Source organism: Ochotona curzoniae, unplaced genomic scaffold (assembly GCF_017591425.1).
Source record: "Ochotona curzoniae isolate NIBS_2020 unplaced genomic scaffold, NIBS_Ocur_1.0 scaffold_1037, whole genome shotgun sequence".
Classification (NCBI taxonomy): domain Eukaryota; kingdom Metazoa; phylum Chordata; class Mammalia; order Lagomorpha; family Ochotonidae; genus Ochotona; species Ochotona curzoniae.
Window position 1 is genome coordinate 11,178,673 of NW_024467083.1, and position 24,210 is coordinate 11,202,882.

The 24,210-nt window shown below is 41.5% G+C and overlaps 1 protein-coding gene across 3 annotated transcripts in view; it reads right to left on the reverse strand.

Moving 5' to 3' along the window:
- Positions 1-24,210, reverse strand: part of SASS6 (SAS-6 centriolar assembly protein) — a 39,810-nt gene that overhangs the window by 7,802 nt on the left and 7,798 nt on the right. For all 3 annotated transcript variants that reach the window (XM_040999187.1, XM_040999188.1, XM_040999189.1), the window contains 11 exons: positions 22,524-22,628; positions 21,067-21,238; positions 18,796-18,861; positions 17,439-17,558; positions 14,542-14,733; positions 12,879-13,073; positions 12,680-12,769; positions 12,410-12,589; positions 11,959-12,040; positions 10,589-10,722; positions 8,514-8,642 (listed from right to left, as the gene is read on the reverse strand). In XM_040999187.1, coding sequence (XP_040855121.1) covers positions 8,514-8,642; positions 10,589-10,722; positions 11,959-12,040; positions 12,410-12,589; positions 12,680-12,769; positions 12,879-13,073; positions 14,542-14,733; positions 17,439-17,558; positions 18,796-18,861; positions 21,067-21,238; positions 22,524-22,628 — 1,465 coding nt within the window. The remainder of the gene's footprint in view (positions 1-8,513; positions 8,643-10,588; positions 10,723-11,958; positions 12,041-12,409; positions 12,590-12,679; positions 12,770-12,878; positions 13,074-14,541; positions 14,734-17,438; positions 17,559-18,795; positions 18,862-21,066; positions 21,239-22,523; positions 22,629-24,210) is intronic.

The following is a 24,210-nucleotide window of genomic DNA, read 5'->3' on the forward strand; positions in this document are numbered from 1 at the left end:
ATGGCTGAGGACCTGAGTTCCTGCCAGCCACATGAAGATCTCAACTGTGGCTTCCCTAGCCACAGCCCAATGTAGTCACTGCAGCATATGGGAAATGAACCAGCATATGGGAAATTTCTGCCTCTCGTTCAGTTTCACCCTCTTATCGGTGTCCTTGCCTCTCCAATCAAAAGAGCAAGGCAAAGAACAGTAAGCAGATACTATTTATGCTTAAAGTATTTTATACATATATATATATATAATATAAATACATACAGACACACCCATATAAGCATATACATACATTTTTGAATCAGTGGAGACATTCAGACAGCGCATGTTCTATATCCCTTTGAAAGCTTCTCACACTCAATTATCCATCTTTAAATTAATTAACACCATACACATATTCTCATATACTTACATGCCTATACCTACAATGTCATGATGCATTTAAAGAGCAGAATGTTGGACTTGCAACTGTTGCTAAAAAACTATTCTACTGTAATAATACGGGGGAAAACAGTGTGAGGAGGTGAACAGAGAGGAGGAAGGGGATGTGGAGTGGGGAAACCCTATACCTATAAAATCTTATCATTGAAAATATATAAAAATTATGTAAAAAAATACTGAGAGACTGGAGTAAGAACAGTGAATTTTTAAAAAAACTGAACTGCCTTGGCTTCTAACACTATTCATGTTATTCTAATGGACTTTGCTACAAAATAGATTATAGTTTCAGAAAACTTAAAAAAAAATTAGCACCAAACAAAATAAAAACTAGTCTAGTGAATGAAATGGTTAATCTCACTGAGTGATAAAACCTCCAAATTAAGTCTGTCTCTGGAGCCAGTGCCGAGTGTGGTAAGCTCAGCTTCCACTGGCATCCCGTATGGGCACCACTCCACGTCCTAGCCTCTGTACTTCTAATCCAGCTCCTGCTTATGGCCTGGGAAAGCAGCAGAGGCTTGCTCAGATCCCTGGGCCCCTGAACCTATGTGGGAGAACTGGAAAGAAGTTCCTGGCTTTGGGCTTTCAGCTCCAGTCATTGTGGACATTTAGTGAGTGGACCAGCAGTTGGAAGACCTCTGTCTCCCCTCTCTGTAATCACCTTTCAAATAAAAAATAGTTTTCAGTAAATAAACAAAAATACAAATAAGTTTGTCTCTGTAAGTCAAATACTACCAAGATAAAAAAATCAACTACCACGTTCCTTAGACATTGGCAAAAGTCGCTTATAATTCATAATCTCTTCAGTGCAAACCTATCATGCATGATCGTAACAATCAGGAATTTATCCCAAAAGAATGAGTGAGTTCTTGTGAGTGGCAAGAACTCAAGCCCCTCAGCTGTCTTCCACTGCTTTTCCAGGCACATAAGCAAGGGGAAGGATTGGAGGTGTAGTGGAAGGAAATAAAACTTGACATTGCAGGTAACAGTTTAATCTTCTATGCCTCAACACCAGCCCTTGCAAATAGTTTTCTTGACATTAAATAATATATCCTCATTTTTACTATCATATGTTTCTCAACAAAATATAAGCATTATGGTAGCAAAGGCTTTCTCTTGTTCCCAGCTGTGTCTATATCTATAACAAAGCTTGGTCAGAGTATACAATCATTGAGTATATTAGTCCTTGGCTATTATTGTCTCCAAAAATAAAGAACAAAAACAAGTTACTGCCAACACTGTGGTACACCATGGTAAGTCACCATCTGCAGTGCTGACAGTTCTACTGCAGTGTTAGCTGAAGTCCCACCCACTCCATTTTCAATCCCACTCCCTGCTAATGTACCTAGGAAGACAATGTAAGGTGGTCCAAATATGTGGGCCCCTGCCAACCATGTGGGAAAATGAGACGTAGTTATGAGCTCCTAGCTTCTTCCCGGTCTAGCCCTCTCCCACGGGGCTATTTAGGAAGTAAATCAACTAAAGGAAAATGTCTTTATCTCTGCCTTTCAAAGAAACAAAATAAATCCTTTAAAAAAAGGTATGCCAGTGCCAGCTCCGGCCACTGCGGTCATTTGGGATGTGTAACAGCAGATGAAAGTTTTCTCTCCCTGTCATTCTGTCAAACAAATGAAGAAATTAAAAAAAAAAATAGCAAGTTGTTTTTATCAATATTCCTTTAAAATTATCAACTGTTCCCCAGTAGGTAACTGATCAGATTGCCTTGTGCCTAGGCAAGTGTGACACTGCTGGGAGCAAGGCAGTCAGTAGCTGGCAAGCATTCTGGGTCTGGTTAATGCCAAATATGTGAAATCTGTGTTGACTATGCCAGCGTGACAGCATAGTTGCCTATTCTACTTATTTAAAAAAAAAGATATGCAGGGAAAGAGGAGGGGGATACTGGGGTGGGACCTGATACCAGGAACCAAGGCATGCCATCACACTGTGGGGGAGGCTGTAGATTGCCTGGGGAAAGCAGTCTGGGAACCTGTTGGAGTAGGGGCTGAAGGCATGCTTGACAGGGGAAGAGTGACTTCTAGAGGCCACCATATTCACAGGAAGGCAGGGAGCTGAGACAGTGTGGGTTGCAGGGGAGAAGCCAGAGGCATGTCTAGGCCAGGCCAAAGCACCTGCCCACACAGGAGAGCTGTGCTGGGGCTAAGTAGCATCACCTGCCACCTGCTGGTGCACACAAAAGCTGGGGCTTGGGGACATGCCTGGCTGCTGGGCTGGGCACCCTCCTAAGAGTATTGGGACAGAGGCTGGACCATGTCAGGCTGGGCCACAGCACTGTCAGAAATGTGAGAAGGGGGCATATTCTGTAGGAACTTGAGGGCTAGCATCTGTGGGATTGCAGCACCTGCTTGTTTACACGAAAACTAGAAGTGGTGACAAGCTGCTCCAGGCTGGACCATGGAACTCACCAATATCCACAGGAGCCAGGAGAGTGGCTGGGCTGGGACAAAGTATAACACCCAGGAGTACAGGCAAAGATCAGAACTGAGGGCAGACCATGCCAACCAGGGCTGTGGCACCTACTGTCACGTATGAGACCCAGCGCTAAGTGTGGGCCTGGAAGGGAAACTTGGGGAATTTCCTTAATGGACCACAGCTCCCACAGTGCAGCAAGCAAGCCAAGATGGCAGCACTCGTCAGAAAGTGTGTGGGCTGAGTCTGGGTGCAAGCCAGGCTGAGCCATGTGGCATTACCCCTTTGCCACACAAGAGAGCCAGGACAGGGTACAGGCTGGACTGTAATAACCAGCAGGGAGAGTGGAGAATGAGACCAGGCCATGCCAAGCTGGATAATAGCACCTGTCGTAGACTGTTAGATCCGGGTCTGAGAACAGGCCTGGTAGGGGAACTTTGAGTCCCCCTGCTAGACTGTAGCTCATACTGATGAGTATGAGAGGCAGGGCTGGGATGGACCAGGCTGGGCAAGGCTGCAGCAGCCACTAGCATGTGTGTCAGCTGAGTCTGGAACAGGATGAGTTAGGCCATGGTACCCGCCAGGTCACATGAGTGCCAAGGCTGCAACACCTGTCGGCAAGTATGTGAGCTATGTCTGAGTGTAGGTCACATGAGAGCCAGGGCAGAAGGTGGGCCAGGCAGGATTAGGTTGTAGGACCCACAGGTGAGAGCCAGAATGGGTGCAGGCTAGTCTGGCTGGACTGCAGTACCCTGGTGAGTGCCAGGACTAGAGGGCAGGTCATGTCAAGCTGGGGAAAGCACCGACTGACATGTGAGATCCAGGACTACAGTGGACCTGGTAGAGAACTTGAGGTACTCCTCAGCTAAGCTGCAGCTTTACTGGTATGCATGAGAGCTGGGGCTGGGGGCAGGCCAGGTCAGGCCAGGCTGGGACAGTGTGCAGCACATGATGGAACAAATGACAGCCAGGGCAGGATACAGGCCAAGCTAGATTGGGCTACAAATACTCACCAGTTCACATGAGGGTCTGGGTTGAGGTGGGCCAGGCTAGGCTAGGCTGCTGCACACACTGGTGTGTGCAAGAACAAAAATAGGGCCTGGCGTGATAGCCTAATGACTAAAGTCCTCACCTTGCATGCGCAGGCATCCCATATGGGTGCCGGTTCTAATCCTGGCGGCCCCGCTTCCCATCCAGCTCCCTGCTTGTGGCCTGGGAAAGCAGTCGAGGACACCCCAAAGCTTTGGGAGCCTGCACCTGTGTAGGAGACCCAGAACAGGCTCCAGACTTCTGGCTTTAGATAAACTCAGCTCTAGCCACTGCAGCTTATTGGGGAGTGAATCAGCGGACCGAAGATCTTCTCTGTCTCTCCTCCTCTCTGTATATCTGACCATCCAATCAAAATAATTCTTAAAAAAAAAAAGATGGGAACTGGCTAGCCTAAGCCACAATACCTACCGGCCAATATCCCTGACAGAGATGTAAAAATCTCCAGCAAAATATCTGTGAATCAAATCCACAATACATCAAAAAGCACATTCAAACAGAATAAACAGAACAAACAGGATTTCTCTGTGGCTTTATAAGTTCAACACATACAACTCAATAAATGTGACACATGACATTAACAAATTCAAGAACATAACACATGTTATTTTGTCAATAGATGCAGAGAAAATTTGATGTTACAATATTCCTTCATGACAAAAACCTAAAACAAACTGGAAATAAACAGAACAGACCTCACCACAATCAACACAATTTGTGACAAATCCACAGCCTGTATCATATACTGGATAGAGAAAAGCTGGAAATATTTCCACTAACACAAGAGTGAAATGAGACAGGCACGTCTACTTTCACCACAACATTACATTCAATATGGTTCTGGAAGTTTTAGCCAAAGTCATTAGACAAGAAAAGGTTATCAAAGGGAAATAAATTGGAAAGAAGAAAACCAAACAATCTATAGGAAGGGGAATAAAAGACTCCACTAATGAACTATCACAAGTCATAAGATAGTTTGGCAAAGCTGCAGGACAAAAAAAATCAACACACACAAAACCAACAACTTCTGTATACACAAACAGTGCCATGGTTAAGAAAGAACTTATAAGATCAGCACAATTCTACAAAAAAATGTAAGAACCTAGAGACAAATTTTACCAAGGTTATGAAAACTAGAAAACATTAAGAAATTGGGCCCAGCACAATAGCGTAGTGGTTGAGGTCCTCGCCTTGAATGCCCAGGATCCCATATGGATGCTGGTTCTAATCCCGGCAGCTCTACTTCCCATCCAGCTCCCTGTTTGTGGCCTGGGAAGGTGGTCGAGGACGGCCTTGGGCCTTGGGACCCTGCACCCGCATGGGAGATCCAAAAAGAAGTTCCTGGCTCCTGGCTTCGGATCGGGGCAGCACCAGCCATTGTGGCCACTTGGGGGGTGAATCTTTGGATAGAAGATCTTCCTCTCTGTCTCTCCTCCTCTCTGTACATCTGCCTTTCCAATAAAATAAATAAATCTTTAAAAAAAAATGAAAAAGAAACAGAACAGACATACACACCAGCAAAATTAAAAAATAAAAAATTCTTCCAGGTTCATAGCTTGGAAGAATTAATATAATTAAAATGTCCCTATTACCCAAAACAATTTACAGATTCAACTCAGTCCCAATCAAAAGTCCAAAGACATTCTCACACCTACAAAAAGAAAAATTCATATGAAATCAGAGACCACGAACAGTTAAAGCAATCTTATAAATTTCATATTTTATCTGAAAGTCACAGTTCCAGAGAAGAAAGATGACACCGAGAGGTCTCCCGCATGCTGGTTCACTCCCTACATGGCCGCGATGGCCAAATGGCTAGATCTGACCAGATCTGAAGTCAGGAACCAGGAGCTTCCTCTGGGTCTCCCACATGAGTGTAGCTCCCAAGCACTTGTGCCATCATCTGCTTTTTTGGCCATCAGCAGGAAACTCGGTTGGAACAGGAGCGGCTGGGGACTGAATCACCCATATGGGATTCCAGCACTACAGTCAGAGGCTTTGGCCTACTATTTTAAATTCATTTCAATTTTTGCTGAAAAGTTAGACGTATAGAGAAGAGGAGAGACAGAGAGGAAGATCTTCCATCCAATGGTTCACTCCCTAAGTGACCACAAAGGCCCAAGCTGAGCCGATCTGAAGCCAGAAGCTAGGAGCCTCTTCCGGGTCTCCATGCAGGTGCAGGGTTCCCAAGGCTTTGGGCTGTCCTTGACTGCTTTCCCAGGTCACAAGCAGTGAGCTGGATGGGAAGCAGGGCTGCTGGGACACAAACCAGCACCCATACAGGATGCCAGCGCATCAAAGCGAGGACTTTGGCCGTTAGGCTTCCATGCTGGGCCCTTTTTTATAAAAAAATACATCTGAAAGTCAAAGTTAAAGACAGAGAGTGAGAGGACAGCCAGCCAGAGAAAGGTGTTTCATGGGTGGGTTTATCCTTCAATGTGTCATAATAGCTGAGCAAACACTGAGCTAGATCACAGCAAGAACCCAGGAACTTTATCTGCTCTCCCCAATGGGAGGCAGTTCAAGTATCTGGGCCATCTGCAGCTGTTTTTTCTAGGCCATCAGCAAGGAGACAGAGAAAAATAGAGCAACTGGGACACCAACCAGTACCCTGTAAGATGCTGACATCACAAGAAGCTTTACCTGCTATGCAACAATACCAGAGACAGCTAGAGTGATCTTAAACAATAGAAACTAAACCTGAAGGCATCACATACCAGATTTCAAGAGAAATTACAGGGCAGTTCAGTTTAAACAGCCTGATACTAGCGTTAAGAACAGGCATGAGGGCCAACAGCATACATGAGAGATCCCAGAAATTAACCCACATATACAACCAATCTTTGGCCAAAGGAGCTAAAATTCACGCTGTGGACAAAGGCAGTCTCATCAACAAATGACCAAGTGGCATTGTCCAATTGGGAAAACAGGAGACCTGTACGCAGAAATATGAGACAAGATCCCTACCTTACCCCTCACGACTGACCTAAACCCCAAGTCTGAAATCATTAGCGGAAAACATTAGAGTAAAAAACTCTGGAATTCAATAATTCTCAAGAAAAAAACCAAGATGTAAACGAACTTGAGTATATTGATGAATTATAAGACAGTAATACTTATTTGAATGCACAAAATTAAACAGTCAATTCAATGCACCTAAATATTTTTTAGACAATTCCTAATAGCTCCAAATGATAATAAGCATATGGCGAAAAAGATGCACATACCTAATCAACAGCTTGTTTTTATTAGAGCCCAGAACTACCTTAACAAAAAATGTAAAATACTAATTAAGGTCTAATTCTATCTTTTATAAAATATTCATTTAATAAATATTTTTATCTCTATGGCTTAGGAAAAAGTCAACTGGTACCTTAAGTTAGGATTAAAAATGAAAATTAAATGTTACACACTTGGTAGAATAATTAAAATTAAATTATAATATATAGAAACATACTGTATAAGTCTAAGATATTAACAAAAGGATGATAAAAAATTGAATACATGGCACATAGCATGGTGGAACAGAAGGGTAAAGCCACTGCCTGCAATACAAGCATCCCATACAGGTGCCAGTTTGTGTCCTGGCTGTTCCTCTTCTGATCTAGCTCCCGCTAATGTCCAGGGAAAACAGTGGAAGATGGCCCAAGTGTTGGGAACCTTCCTCCACATGGGAGAACCAAAATAAGTTCTTGGCTTTTGGCTTTGGCCTGGCCTAGTCCTGGTTATTACAGCTAACTCTGGAGTGAACCAATGGTTGGAAGACCTCTCTGTGTAACTTTCAAATAAATCTATCTATAGTGAAATAAAAACAAAAGGCATTAAGACATTATAAAGATTTGTAGCAAATAATTTAAGGGTTGTAGGAACTGCTATGATTTGAGATACTGTTGCAAAAGATACATTTATTATCTGCTGTGACTGTCCTATAAGTTCTTTAATTCTGGCAATGGAATCCAAGAATGTTACCACAGCTAATAACAGAAGTGTGAAGTCTGGATTTCCAGTTAGACTAGAAAACTGCAGGAGATACAACTAGAAAAGTGAATAAAAATAGATATTGAGAAATTAGCAAAATTTAAGCAGAAGCTCTATCTAGGTCTTTATAAATTATACTAACTACAGAAGCACACAGTGCACAGGATATTTTCTGTAAGTAGGTATGTATGCACTAGATACTCAGGAATCACACACATATATGTAGTTACTTCTTTGAAAGGCAGAGTGACAGAGACGGAGAGACTGAGAAACAGAAATGATCTTCCATGTAGTAGTTTAGTCCCCAACCAAATAGCAGCAGCTAGACTAGGGTAAAGCCAGGTCTCGGACATGAGCAGCAAGGGCGAAAGCTCAGGCGTCCTGGCCATCGTCTGCTGGCTTCACATGTGCATTAGCAGGGGACTGGACTGGAAGCAGAGCAGCCGGGGCTCAAGCTGGCACTGTGACAAGGGATGCCTGGCTTCACAATGGTAAGTCTGCACTGCAATGCCATTCTCTTGAGAGCCTATTTAATTAATGCAATACCGAACAACTAGTCAAAGGAGAAATTTTAAAACATGTAATAAAATAAATGCTACATATAGTTTAGAAATGTTAATTAACTTGGCTACCTTTGGTGCTGGAACTGGGTGGATGGTATTCTTGGCAGATATCGGGTGAGGGAAGGTATTTTGAAATGCAAATGCAGACGAGGCAGGATAACCAATTGCACAGCTTGGGTATGTAAGTCTACCATCCACCTAAATATAAAAAAACATAGAAGTAATTAGACATGAGAAGCTAATTCTAAATAGTATTTGCTGAAGCAATATTCTCCCTTATAATAACTAATAGCTAAGAACACTATTTTAAGGGACTAGGAAGTTTTGCTTTAATGCCTAGTACAAGGCTGGACATTTTTGGTACAGAGGGCTTTTCAAAGTAGCTGTGCCAGCCTGGCTGTAACAAACTGCTGGCCATTCGTTTTGAGTGAGTTCAAACAGACTTCTACAAGGTTTTGGTTCTTTCAGGCCTCCCAAGCAGGTGGATTTGGGAAAAGGTGGTCACAAATCAGAAGGAAAATAAGAGATAAGGCAAAAACAATTTTCTGCAAGATGAAGCAAAAACAAAACTAGTGTTCTCAAATAGACTAATTAAAATAATTTGTGCTGCCACTAACTTTTAATATATTGATCCCACCATTAAACATTGTGGTAAAAATAAGGTGCTGCTTTTATAATTAAGAGGTGAGCTGGGACACACATCTTGAGATACCAATGGCTATTTATCACTAATTAGCACAAGGAAAACACCTGCTGATGTATTTACTGTTTCTTGGAACCAAGGAGATTACACGCCATGGGTCTCACCAAGTACAGTTAGAAGAGACTTATTAATTAGATTTAGGCACATTTTAGGTGAATTAAAAGAATTTCAAGACTTTAGTTTTGCTGTGGAATGCCAGTTACCAGGAAGTAACAGTAAATGTATGACTAGGTATCTAAATACACCCAACCTAACAAAACAGGAAGAACGCATCAAAGTCAAATCTGTAGCTATGTCAGAAGCAGTAACAATTCAACTACACAGAAAAGAAAGGATGCTTGGCTCTTTTTGCGGTCTGGTAATGTTCATATTTTTATCTGTGTTCGGACATGCTGTTCAAGGTCCTTATGTACGTGACTCACCACAGACTGACCTTGTCTGAGGTCAATTTTCTGGGAAGCTTAAGTGTAACAAAGAGTTCTAAGGCCTACCTAGGAATTCTGCCTAAGCTCCTAATATGACCAAGTACTAACCACCCGATGCTATAAGGCCACCCGTGGATGTAAGGGGCTTCTTTTCTAATTTTTCCCTCTCTTACATAGAAAACATAAAAGACCTGGTCCCTGGAAACAGAAGGCTTCTATTTCCTAACTACTTTTTTCTAGAAGTTAGAACAATGAAGTTGGCTAACTGAGATTTCCTTTTTTTCCCCCTTGTTTCTTTACAACAGAATCTGCTTAGGCTTTTTCCCTCACAGTTCCAAATTTGAACCTAAACGCTGAATTCTCTCTTCTTGAAGTCTCCAAAACATTGTGCATGTATGCCTGTGCCTGTATGTCTGTGCTTTGCAGCATCAGGCATTACCTCAGCTAGCACTGAAAGATTTCTACATCTATTAAAGACTTAAAAGAAGCGTAGGGCCCGGTGAGGTGGCCTAGCGGCTAAAGTCCTCGCCTTGAACATGCTGGCATCACATATAAGAGCCAGTTCTATTCCTGGCAGCCCCGCTTCCCATCCAGCTCCTTGCTTGTGGTCTGGAAAGCAGTCAAAAATGACCCAAAGCCCTGGGACCCTGCACCCACATGGAAGACGCAGAAAAACTCCAGGCTCCTGGCTTCAGATGGGCACAGCTCTGCCCGCTGCGGTCACTTGGGGAATGAATCATCGGACAGAAGATCTTCCTCTCTCTTTCCTCCTCTCAATATATCTAACGTTGTAATAAAAAATAAATAAATCTTAAAAAAAAAAAAGAGTACCTTCAAGTACTGCCCCTTAGTTAAGGGCAAGTACTCTTCTGTTCCATCACCTACATTTGCAACTTTACTAAAGTGGTAAATAAGTAACTTAAGGTGCCAGGACCTTAAAATACTGAGACTTACGAAATATGGGAACACTTGTAAGATACTCACCAAGATCATTCAAATCTTATTTTAAATCTTACCACATTCAGGTTAGGAGAAATTCCACTTCTGATTGCACTGCTAGAATGCACAGGTGGAGTGGTAGAAGGTCCCAAGAGATCTTGCTTTCTCACTAACTGATTTTCATTTAGTTCTTTATTTAACCATGTGATCACTTAAACAAAAGAGAAATAAAAGATTTCATTTACTATTTGTATTTTCCTGGTTATTTTAAGCACTTAAAAGATACATTCATAGTTATAAAATTCTGAGCATTTGTAGCTACTTCATATCCCAGGAGAATAACCAAAAAAAAAAAAAAAAAAAAAGATTTTGTTTGTCACCTACAAGACTATCATTTCTGCAACTGCCACACAGTTCTGTTATTCCCAAAAGTACTTATTTCTGCTAGTTAAGCATCTCTTTACCTTCAGATACCTTACAGTTAGTATAAAGTCAGCTAAAGTTCAATTTTTTATTTTAGTTTCAAGTAACTCACAATACTAATTTTACGTAGTTTTTTTTTTAAACATAGTATTTAATCAGAAAATTAAGTCAATATTTTCAACACTTTTAACTTTGGGATATTGATAATTTTCTTTATAATGATAAGTGTTCCAAAGGGTAGATGATATAACTTACTTCAGTAGACATTAAAAACAAATTTAAAGCAGAAATTTGTATACAGCAATATCTCAATCTACCTACATCTTTATAAACTGAAAATAAACACTGTAGAACACCTTTATTTTCATCTACTTGAAATGTAGAGCAACTCAGGGGTGGAGAGACAGAGAAAGGAGCTCTTCCATCTAACGGTCACACCCCAAGTCCTCTGAACAACTATGGCTGGAGCACGCTGAAGCTAGGACCCTGGCACCGTACCCAGGACTTCTACAGGGGTGGCAGGAGCCCACACACTGCAGCCATCACCTGCTGTCTCCCAGAAGCATTAGCAGGAAATGGGATCAGAGGCAGAGTCGCTGTGACCTGAACCAGCACTCCCTTGCGGGGTGGGAATCCCAGGTAGCAGCTTAACCTTCTGCACACTGCCAATCTCCAAAATTGTTAGTTTAAGAATAAAACCACCAATTTTATTTACATAAAATACAGGGTAGGCATTTGGCTAATTAACTACACGCCAATTAGGGAAATTCACATATAATATTAGAGTGCCTGGATTTGAGTACCAGTTCCATTCTTTATTACAGCATCTTGTTAACGTGCAAGCATTAGAACGTTACATCTGCATGGGAGAACTGAAATGAGTTCCTGCCTTCCAGCTTAGGAATGGCCAACCCTCAGCTGTTTCAGGCAATCAGGGAATGATCCAGTAAATAGTACATCTATTTTTTTTTCCTGTCTTTGTCCCTCTGTCTCTCAATAAAATTGTAAAATGTAACATACTTACACTTTTCATTATTTTTTAGAAGCTGTTTACTTTCTTCAAGTTTTTGAACTGTAGTTTCTAATTGTTCTTGCAATTTGCATACCTGAAATATGTCAATCCTCTCAGTAAATCAAACAAAGTAAAGGTTAAAATAAAAAGAGCAAGTAAACTACTGTTTATTACCATAAAATATTACTAAATGAGAATACAGAACTTAGCTCAACTATGTAATTTGTATGTACACACACATATCTATAAATACTGTGTATAAACATATATATGGACAACAATATCTAATTCATCACTTTTCAAATGGAAGTAGCCTAACTTTTGTTGAATCTAGTTGTGATTATAAAGAAAATATTAAAAAGCCACAGCTTGCTCTAACCAGAACTTTTTAAAAAGACACACCTGAGAAAAATACGTTACAGTTCGCAAACAGAAAATTCAAAAAACATAAAATACTAACTACCTCTTGTTCTTTAACTCGGAGAGACTGTCCAACATCTTGTAATTCTTTATGCTCCTTTTGTAATTTTTCTTCCTTCTCAGCCAAGAGTTTCTCTTGCTGAATAGTAACTGTATTCTTCAGCTTCAATTTACCCATTAGTGTTTTTAAATCCCCTTGTAACTTCTTGATTATCTCGTTTGCCTGTAAGAGATTCACATGTATATCTCCACATAACTTAAAAAAATTAATATTTAAAATTTTTAAACATTAAATTTAATGTTTAAAACAAACCTTAAGAAGTTCTGCTGATAATGATTTTATTGTGGCTTCAAGTTTTCCCAGCTGTACCTGATTTTTCTCGCCATTTTCTTCTAAAGCCACCTGATTTATTTGTTAAGAAATATGAAAAATAATTAAGACATGTGTTTGGAAAAAAATGACACCTGTTAAGTGTGGCCAATGATTTGTCTAGGAAAATTTAAAAATAGACCTTTTGTTCCTGGATTGTATCAAATGCTTCTTTTGTTCTTAAAACAAGCTGGTCTTTGTCCTTGATTTCCTGTTCTAGAACTGCCACTTTGGTTTGTAGCTGATTAATATGCTTTTCTTTCTCATGGCATTCAGAATCTAGTGTAGAATTCTCTCTTCTCAAAGACAGAACTTCTTGCTTAGTCCGCTGCAGCTCCTACAGGTAGTAAAAAAAAAGAAAAAGCTTTATTTTGTATTATGAAAAAGTGAAGTTGGTCTGGTTACTTCTAAATAATATGCTTAAAGATGTCTTTAACAATTTTAAGTTTCTAATTCAGACTGTTCCCCCTGTGGGAGACCCAGAAGTAAGCTCCTGGCTTCAGATCAGCTCAGTTCCAGCTGTTGTAGCCATCTGGGGACTGAATCAGCAGATGGAAGATCATTGTCTCTGTCTCTACTTCTCTCTGGAAATCTTTCCAACAACAATCAATAAAACTGGCTGAGCCCACCAATCCTCACATCACACAGCCTAGGTTTGACTTCTGGTTCCAGCTCCTAAACCCAGCTTCCTGCTACGCAGCCACAGATGGAAGCAGGGGCGGCTGAAGTAATGGGATTCCTGACAAGCAAGCAGGAGGCCTGGACTGAGTTCCCAGCAGTCAGCCTGACTCAGCCCACACTGCTCACTGTGGGCATCTGGGAAGTGAACTAGCAGACAGGGTGTGTGCATTCTCATTCTCTCTTCCCCCTCTGGGTGGTAAATGTTAAAAAATCAACATATATATACAGAATTTGAAAAGATCTAGATTTCTTCCCACTCAAATAACAACAAGCCCAAATATTACATGGACATAAAAGTTCAGTATTCAGTAATCATAGATTTAAACACAATTTTAGACAATAATGTTACATATTATACCATGGTGATTTTGAGAGGTAAAGACTTTGATATCAGATATACTTGAATTCATACCCTGGATCAACTACTGTGTGATCTTGGAAATTACCTAACCTCACTAAATCTTGATTCTCTTATCTGTGGAAAAGAAATAACAAATACTTGACAAATTATGTAATTTAACTGCCTGAAAATTTATTTAAATTGCCTGTTACACTGGCTGAAAAGGAGTAGACAATAAACAATAGCAATTATGTTTAGAGCAGTAATAATCTTACAAATCACAACTGAACAAAATAAGTAACTGAATACTCAGAAGCAAAAGAAAAATTTCCCAGGATTCATAATTTGTAACGTTTTCTGCAGATATTGAGAGAAATACTTGGACTAGATTACATAAAAATTAGCATAGTGAGGGTTTCTTACACAATCACCAGTCTCAGTGCTGACACAGATGAAATAATATAGCATTGCATAAATGCAGCAGTTGACTACGGGTGAGTATGCCGGACACCTGAGAAGTTTTTTATAAGTGGTGTGAAAGATGAAGATTCAAGAAGGAAAACTGAAGACATCGATTGAGGCACAGTGCTATGAGGATCTAAATATAAAATTGACAAGATTTTATAACTTCTAGGCAAAATATATTAGTGAAATGGAATTGGAAGTCTTATGGTGATCTTTGTATTACAAAGTGACAGACATGGGGCGGGCACTGTGGCACAGTGCATAAAACGCATTTTTACGCTGGGGACAGCGGGACGGGAAGAAGGAGGGAGGCCAATACCTCTTCAATACCAGAAAGTTTTGCTTTCAGTTCTCTAACAGTGGAGTCTCCTTTATATTTCCTTTCTGTTAGGTCTTTATTAGTTGCTTCTAATTCAGATAGTCTGTTTTGTAGTTGTTGGATATTTCGTTGATGGAGGATTTCCAAATCCTTTTTCTGTTGTTCATGCTGTTGTTGACACTGGACCTGTGCCTGTTATGTAAAAATACAGTATCAACAAAAGTCAGACATATAAACACAAATCACACTCATAGTTTTTTTTTAAGATTTATTTTATCACAAAGTCAGATATACAGAGAGGAGGAGAGACAGAGAGGAAGATGTTCCGTTCAATGATTCACTCCCCCAGTGACTGCAATGGCTGGCGCTGTGTTGATCTGAAGCCAGGAGCCAGGAACTTCTTCTGGGTCTCCCACACGGATGTAGGGTCCTAAGGCTTTGGGCCATCCTCGACTGCTTTCCCAAGCCAAAAGCAGGGAGCTGGATGGGAAGTGGAGCTGCCAGGATTAGAAGCAGTGCCCAGGTGAGATCCTGGCGCATTCAAGGCAAGGACTTTAGCCACTAGGACACTGCACCGGGCCCAACAATCATAATTTTTCCCAGAAATATTAGACTTTCTTGTTTTCAAAGCAGTGTGTTCTTTTTTTGTTTTGTTTTGTTTTTTTCTGATTACAGATTTCATGAAGGAGAAGGAAGGGTGAAGAATGGTTGTGTTCATAATTCGGCTTATCCTAAACCCACAAATGTATAGAAGTAATAGTGTTCAACGATAAGGGAAGAATAAAATACAACTACATTAAATAAAAGCAAACCGCAGGGGCCTGCTTTGTGGTGCCACAGTTTGGACTGCCACCTCTAATGTCGGCATCCCATATGGGCACCAGCTAAAGAACTGGCTACTGCAATTCCAATCCAGCTACCTGCTATGCCTATGCTAGAGAAGATAATGAAATGCTAAGGTAAAAACTAGTCTTAGAGATTTCACTAACGAATAATCCACTAAGTGTCTCCTGAAGACCGACTACATTTCCAGCTAAAGGGAACACCAGACAGACCCACACTCTGCCTCCGGAACGCTCACCAACCAAAACAGAGTAGGCCAACCACTGATTCCGAATCACTGTGAATCTTCATTCCGTCTTCCAAGGCGCACACAAATACTGATTCCCTCAGGAAGGGCAAAGAAAACCTTACCTGTGCTTTTTAATTCTCCGAAGGGATACTTTGTATCTGTACTGTGACAAGACCTAGACTTTGCTACAACTGGCTTCTGCTACTTGCTAGTACCTCAGGTATTCCACTCTCACTTGCAGTCCTGCACAATATCCTTCCTGCAGTTTTGTCTATTCAGTTTCTCTGACAGCTTTCTGCTTCCCTTCCTGGTTGTCTTTCATTCCCGTCCTCTCCACAAGCCCACTCCCCTGGACTTCCCCAGCTCTGGATTTCCAGCTTGATTCACTAGGATAACTGAGCTTAGAGCATTCTTAGGAGACAAGTCTTCAGTGAGTATAAGCCAGCGGCATTTCCCTGAACTCTGTTGAAAATCTTAGATCTTTGCAACACCACCATCCCTCCTGAATACATTTTAGAACCATGATCTCCCAAAAGACAAGGGTTTCTCAAGAACTCACATTTTAAAAGCTGTACTTAAAAGCTGATAAATAAGGGAATACACAATTCAGCAAATGATGATTGCACTGTATTACCAATTCTGAGCATGACAAATATTGGATTCTGCAAAATCACCAATAAAATTATTTGAGATTTCAATACACACAGGCCTAGATCAAAAAACACAATTTCTGGTTCCTTGATTTGAAATTGAGATTTATGGGGACCTGCATGATCGTACAGCAGGTGAAGCTACCACACACAATGTCAGCATGCTATATGGGTGCTGGTCTGTGTCCCAGCTGTTCCGCTCTGGATCCAGCCCCCTACTAATAGCTTGGGAAAAGCAATGGAAATAACTCGTGTTTGGGTCCTTGCTACAAACACAGAGACTCAGATGAAGTTCCTGGCTTATGGAAATGAATGGACAGATGGAGAATGTATTCCTCTCTGGCTATTACACTTTCATCGAACTCCTTGCTAATGGCCTGAAAAAGTAACAAAGGATAGCCCAAGGCCTTGGGTCCTTGCCCCTACACCAGAGATCCAGACACAGCTCTTGGCTGCCCACTTGACTGGCCCAGCTCTGGCCCTTGCAGACATTTACAGAGTGAACCAGCAGATGAAGATTTCTGTCTCTCCCTCTTCATAACTCTGACATGAAAATTAAATCTTTACATACGTGTGATAGTTATAAATATTTGTAATCAAAATTTATGGAACAGATAAAGTATGAAACTTGAAGCAAACCTAGGAAAGTTTATTCACTTATATCTGTTAGCTTATATGCTCTTAATTACACACTCTTATTTAACTATATACTCTTATTAAAGAAGCAAACTATTTCCGTATCTTGCAAGTCAGATACTATTAAGCATCTATACCAAATAAAAAGTGTGACAAGAAGGAATAAAAGACCCACCTTTCATTCTTTCACTGGTTCAGTATTTTCATAGTAACAAAAAAATTTCACAGCCATTAAAAAATACTAATATTGATTCTGAAAGCTAACAGTATTCTGAGGAGACAGAAACATCTAATGTGACCTCTGCAAATAACGTGCAATTCCTTACTGTCCTTTAGAGGACATTTCCAGCATATGCCTAGTCAACAACTGCCTGCGTCGCCGCAGGAACTTTAAATGTTTTTGCTAATGAGAGATAAACCTTCCATTTTTATTATCTAAACTTCTATAATGTTTGAAACATTGAGGCAAACATACATTACTTTATAGTTAATAAAGGGCCAACAGCAGTCATTTCTCCTGCTTCTTTCAATGCCCTTACCTGCAGAGCTTTCTCCTTCTCATTTGTGAGTTCCTGAGAATGCTTACTTGTCAACGCTGCTGTGTGCGATGCCCACTCACTCCGAAGCTTATCTAATTCTTGGATTTTTTCTGATAATGTCTGCATTAGAGTTCAGAATAAAATGTTAAGTCAACCAAGTATGTGACACATCTGTCACACATCTGATTACAATAATATTTACCAGAACAGTAAAGAAAATAAAGGTATAGCTTTCCAAGACATACTCAAAATTCTTTGATACAGATTTCTTATTTGAGGAAATCAAGACCCCCAAAAAAGCAATTTTAGAGTTAAAACTGCTCAGAGGAAAAATTTAAGTTTTTAATTAAATTTGGCTCTTGCCACTCAATCCTCGCTCTGACATTGAGATGTAAAGTAACCCAGCGTTCACTAAGTCGGTCATCAGGAGTGGTTCACTTACATGTGAAGCCTAGGACTAGGAACGGATATTCTGATCCTCAATTTGAAAGATCAGACACAAAAATCTAGTAGTTATACCTAAAATAATACTAACTCCATCAGAGGAATTAATGCTAATATCAACAGATGGAATAAACAGGAAAGTTTACAAGAACTGAAAAAACTACTCTAGGCCAAAGGAATAATGTAAACAGAAGTGGGCAACTGGCCTAGAGGTTAGACGCCAATATTTCCCAGCCAGTTCCATGTGCACACCACTTACAGTTTCCAGCTTCCAGTCAATGCAGACCCAGGAGGCAGTGGTGAACGGTCAAGTAACCGGGTCCCTGTCCACCCACATGGGCAATGGGCTGAGTGCCTGGCTTCCACATTTAGCCCCAGTCCAGGACTTTGGTACGAGAACCAGAAGATAGCAGTTCTCCGTTTAATAAGTAAAAGTGAATTAATTTGTGATGCACACAATTCACATGATCCTATTGAGACGATGCACTATATATAGGGTAAGACAGAAACGGCTTTAGCAGGCGGGACCTCCGCCTGCAGTTCCCACATCCCACACTGCGGTCAGTTCAGCTACTAACTCAAGGCTTTGGGTCAGCCCGCCTCCGGGTCAGACCACCCCAGGACACTGCAACCATTTCAGGAATGGACTAGCAAATGCAGATCTGTCTCTCCTTCTCGCTCTGATTCTGCTTTCAAAAAGTAAATAAAAAATAAATCTTAAAAACAAAGAAATGTTTGGGTTGAACACTGTAGGTAAAAGAGAAAGCAACAGATTAACACAATAAGGAGAATAAAGAACAATTCGATAATAGCAAGTTCTGAAACAAAATATATGAAAACTTGTAGTTGATTCAAGAATCAATTCCGAAAGACACCTGGATAATTTACAAATGTAAAGCAAAATTTGGATTACCTTTTGTGTCAAGTTCAGTTGCCTAGTAACATCATCTAGTGATTGCGTCAATGATATTTTCTCTTCCTGTTTATAAAAATAACGAAATTATGCAGTTTACATTTTAATTTAGTCATCTATAACCATGCTACCCAAAGAGTCACAAAGTATTACATCAGCATCATCCTGGGAATGTGTCAGAAATGCAGAATCTTGGGCTCCATTTCAGGGTTTCTACATGTGAACCCCCAAACAATGGGGGTGATCACTGAAGGCTGCGATGTCCTTGCATCAGCATTTCATAATTCTCAGCCCCATATCATTTCCTTATGTCAGCTTCCTGACAAGACATTAGGGATTTCCAAAAACCTTTCACACATTTCATCTTTGATAGACTAAACAGGGTAGATATTTTCATATATCATGGTTTCATCAGCTGATAGATAAAGAATTCAGATGGCCTGCACTAAATCGCAGATAATAGTAAAAACCTGGGACCTAAGTTTCTGAATCTCAGGTCCTACGCTATACTGATGCCTCTACTAAACGATCAACTAAATAAAATTATTCAATTATAGGTTATCAAAAACTTTCTGGGGGCCTGGCGCAGAGGCCTAGTGGCTAAAGTCCTTGCCTTGAACACACCGGGATCCCATGCAGGCACCAGCTCTAATCCTGGCAGCTCCACTTCCCATCCAGCTTCCTGCTTGTGGCCTGGGAAAGCAGTCGAGGACGGCCCAAAGCTTTGGGACCCTGCACCCACGTGGGAGACCTGGAGGAAGTTCCTGGTTCCTGGCTTTTGATCGAAGCATCATTGGCCACTGCCATCACTTGGGGAGTGAATCATCGGATGGAAAATTTTCCTCTCTGGCTCTCCTCCTCTCTGTATACATGACTTTGCAATAAAAATAAATAAATATTAAAAAAAAAAAAAAGAAACTTCCTGTGGCAGTCCTTCACGTATCCTCCTCTCAGTGCCAGCTCAATTCCTGGCTTTTCCTCTTCTGATTTAGCTTCCTGGTAATGCAGATCCCTGGTTTCTGCCTAGACCACACCTGGCTATTGCTAGGATTTGGGGAGGGAACTAACAGACAAAAGACTTTTCTCCTTTTCTCTCTCACTTAGTCTTTCAAGATGAAAATTAAATCAAACATTAAAAAGGGTTCAGTGCCATGGTACAGTAGACTAAGCTTCCATCTGCAGTGCCAGCATCCATATGGTGCTAATTCTAGTCCCAGCTGCTCCAATGTTTTTTTAAAGATTTATTTATTTTTATTGAAAAGGCAGATTTACAGAGAAGGAGATACAGAGGAAAAGACCCCCCATCTGCGGACTCATCACCCAAGTGGTCACAACAGCCATAGCTAACTAAGCTGATCCAAAGCCAAAAGTCAAGTCTCTTCTGGGTCTCCCACACAGACACAGAGGCCCAAGGCCCTGGGCCATTCTCTACTGCTTCCCAAGCCACAAGCAGGGAGCTGGATGGGAAGTAGAGCAGCTAGGAGGACATGAACTAGAGGCCATATGGGATCCCAGCAGACTCAAGGCAAGGATTTTGCCACCAAGCCACCGCGCCGGGCCCTTCTCCACTTCTGATCCAGCTCATTGCCTATGGCATGAGAAGTCAGTGGAGGATGGCTCAAGTCCTTGTGGGAAACTCAAAAGAAGCTCCACTCTCCTGGCCAGGATAGGCTCAATGCCGGCCTGTGTGGCCAATTAGGGGGTGGACCAGGGGATGAACAATCGCTTTCACTCTGACTCTCCCACTCTTTCTGCAAATCCATCTTATAAACAAAATAAAATAAATCTTAAGGAAAAAAAAAAAACCCAAAACATTAAAATAAACGAAGGGGCCAGCGCTGCCACTACCTGCAATGCTGGCATACCTTATGAGCACCCGTTCCCATACTAGTTGCTTCACTTCTAATCCGACTCCCTGCTAATGGCTTGGGAAAAGCAGTGGAAGATGGCCAAAGGTCATGGACACCTGTACCAACTTGGGAGACCCAGATGAGGCCGTTGGCTTCACCTTGGCCTTGTCCTGACCCTTGTGGCCATCTGAGGAGTGAAACAGCAGGTGGAAGATTTCCTTCCCTTTCTGTAACTCTGCCTTGCAAATAAACAAACAAATATTAAAAAGTAAAATAAATTTTAAAGAAATCCTTGGAGCTTTTAAAAAAATTTTACAACAACTTTACTCAGAAAAAAAAATAATGGTAATATAGGTCTACAATGATTTATCGAAGATCTCTGGAACTTAGTTTAAATAAGTAACTTAAATTTAAATCTTACCTTGCTATACTTTAAACAGCCTGCTAGAAATTTCTTTATTTCCACATCATTTCCAGGTAAAAGTTTTAGTGAGAGGTGTGTAAGATGTTTAAAAGGATTTGTTTCTACCACATTTAAAAATACAGGTGAGTTATCCAGAATAGCTGCTGGAGAAACCAATTGTAGCAAAAACCTTTAAAACAGAAAACGTCACATTTTAACTTGTCAGTAGAAATTTTCCCACTGAATGTTAAGCTCCTCTACACAGAAAGAGAAGGAATGAGAATATACTAAAAGCAGGCACCAATATGAAACGGTTTTCAAGGTACAAGCGGAAAAGGGCAAACAAACAAAAGGAAAACAAAGCAGAGGGACCAAATAGAGTGACTACTTAAAGGCCCATGAGTTTATAATGAGACGCAGGTAACAAAAAGAAAAAACAAAGCTTGAAGCTAGCGCCATGGCATAGGACATTAAGCCTTCATCTGTGGCACCAGCATCCCATGTAGGTGCCAGTTCAAGTCCCAGCTGCTCGACTACTGATCCAGTTCCTTGCTATGGCCTGGGAAAGCAGAGGAGGAAGACTCAAGTCCTTGGGCCCCTGCACCCACGTTGGAGACCCAGAAGTGACTGGCTCCTGGCTTCAGACCAGCTCAGCAATGACTGATGCAGCCACTTTGGGAGTGAACCAGCAGACGGAAGATCTTTCTTTCTGTCCTCCTCTCTCTGTAACTCTGCTTTTCAAATAAATGAGTAAATTTTTTAAGAAATTAATTGAAAGCCACTGGGCACAGTAGTTTGAATTACTGTTTGGATTCCCAGGTTCCATATCAGAGTGCATGGTCTAAGTTCTGGCTCTCCACTTCCAATTCAGCTTCCTGCTGGTACTTTTTCCTCCGAAGCAGTGGATGATGGCTACAATGCTTGGGTTCCTTGCCACCCATGTGAGAGATGCACATGAAGCTCCAGGATCCTGGCTTCCACCTGGGCCAGCCCAGGGTTTTCTGGCCACTCAGGGACTGAACTAGCAAATCAAAGATCTCACTCTTTGTCTTTCCTCTCACTATGATTTGGTCTTTTAAATACAACATATAAATAAACCTTTTTTTTTTTTTAAGATTTATTTTTATTATTTTTTTATTGGAAAGGCGGATATACAGAGAGGAGAGACAGAGAGGAAGATCTTCCGTCCGATGATTCACTCCCCAAGTGAGCGCAACGGGTCGATACTATGCCGATCCGAAGCCAGGAGCCTCTTCCGGGTCTCCCACACGGGTGCAGGGTCCCAAAGCCCTGGGCCGTCCTCTGCTGCTTTCCCGGACAACAGGCAGGGAGCTGGAAGGGAAGCGGGGCTGCCGGGATAGAACTGGCGCCCATATGGGATCCCGGGCCTTAACCACTTGCGCCACCGCGCCGGGCCCAACAAATAAACCTTTAAACGAAAACTTCTTTAAATGTAATGCTTTGATGGGACTTACCTTGGAATTTCCTTGGCATGTTCCTGCATACACTGCTGAAGCAGATCTATAAATTTTTGTGGGAAAGCTAAGAAGTCCACCAGAAGCCCTTGCTGGAATTTTAAACTACATGAAAGAGGAAAAAAGAGTAAACAGTTAATTATTACAATTAAATTGTCATCCTAATTAACATTCTGAAAGATTCACTTACTATACACTCATTGCAGTCAAAAACATAATTCTTTTTAAAGTAAATTCAGTTTTATTATTTCAAAAGCACTTACTCATTTCCCTTTTATTTAAAAAGCAGACACATCTTCCACCCAATTACAACCATAACAGGGCCAGGTTGAAGGCAAGAGGCTAAAACTCAATCCAGGTCTCCCATATGTGCGGCAGGGACCCAAGTACTTCTAGCCAACATTGCTGCCTCCCAGATTCTGCCTTACCAAGAAATTTAAGTGAAGTGAAGAAGTCGGGGCTCAAACAAGGCATTCTCTCCTGGAATGTGGGATTCTAAGTGGTGACTTAACTGCCTGTGCAAGATGCCTGCCCCTACTGCAAAACCCCTTGGTTCATGTAGAAGACAGGGCTGGAAACAGAACTGACCAGCAACTGCAACCACCAGCATATGCATAAACTGACTGAGGCGACAGACTGTGCCGGAACCTGTACCGGCAAGCACACCCAAGAACCAGGTCTGAGGTCACCTCAGACAAAGTTTCTTTGGGGATACCCCCCAGTTGAACTGCTGAACTCAGAACCCCAACCATTAAGAGAAGTGCAAGTTCCGCAGTCTGACCACGGAGTCCATGTGTCAAAGCTGAGCATCCTTAGTGGCTCAGACGGAGCAGTGGATAGCATATCCAGATACATGTGGACCATATGGAAGTCCACTGGAGGATGCAGAGGACACCTGGTACCACCACAGAGGATGAAGGACAGAACAAATCAATCAATACCCCAGCCACATGTTGGCAGTGAAAAGCTGGGCAAATGGAGACTCTAAGGTGGACTACGTCAGCCAGTAGATTCTGGAGAGATTTCACTGTGCTTGGCATAGCAAGACTGGCAGGAATTCAGAACTGCTGAACTAACAAAACCACTTGAGCAGCGTCCTCGGATCATGCTCCACATCGAGGACCCTGGGATGGTTGGGAGGCTGGGTAGGGCTTCTCCCTTTATCTCCCCCATTCCCCGAAATACAGGGGGAAAAAGGTGAAAAAAAAATGCCTGCCCCTGATGTTTAATTCATTTTTATCTATTTGAAAGGTAGACAGACAGAATCAAATACTGAGTTCCCATCGGCTGCTTAACTTCCCAGTGTTTATAACTGGCCAAAGCCAGGAGCCAAGAACTCAACCCAGGCCTCTCTCACAGATGGCAGGAACCCAACTGCTTAATACAACTGCCTCCCTGGTCTTTTTAAGCAGAAAGCTGGAATTAGGATTCACATTCACCTCCCCAATATGGGATATGAGTGTCCTAACAGACAGCACCTCTACTACGTTAAATGTTTAACTAGGGAACCTCTCTGTAGGACTCACTGGGAGGAAAAAGTTCAGTAAACTTAGCTAAAGTTGCAAATTTCTAGGCTGTTTTGAAAACTCTCAATCTACTTTAAAATATCCTAAATAATTACAGTACAAATAGTCTAGTATTCCCCAAGATAACTAAACGAATCTAGTAGGTATGTGTTTCAAAGAGT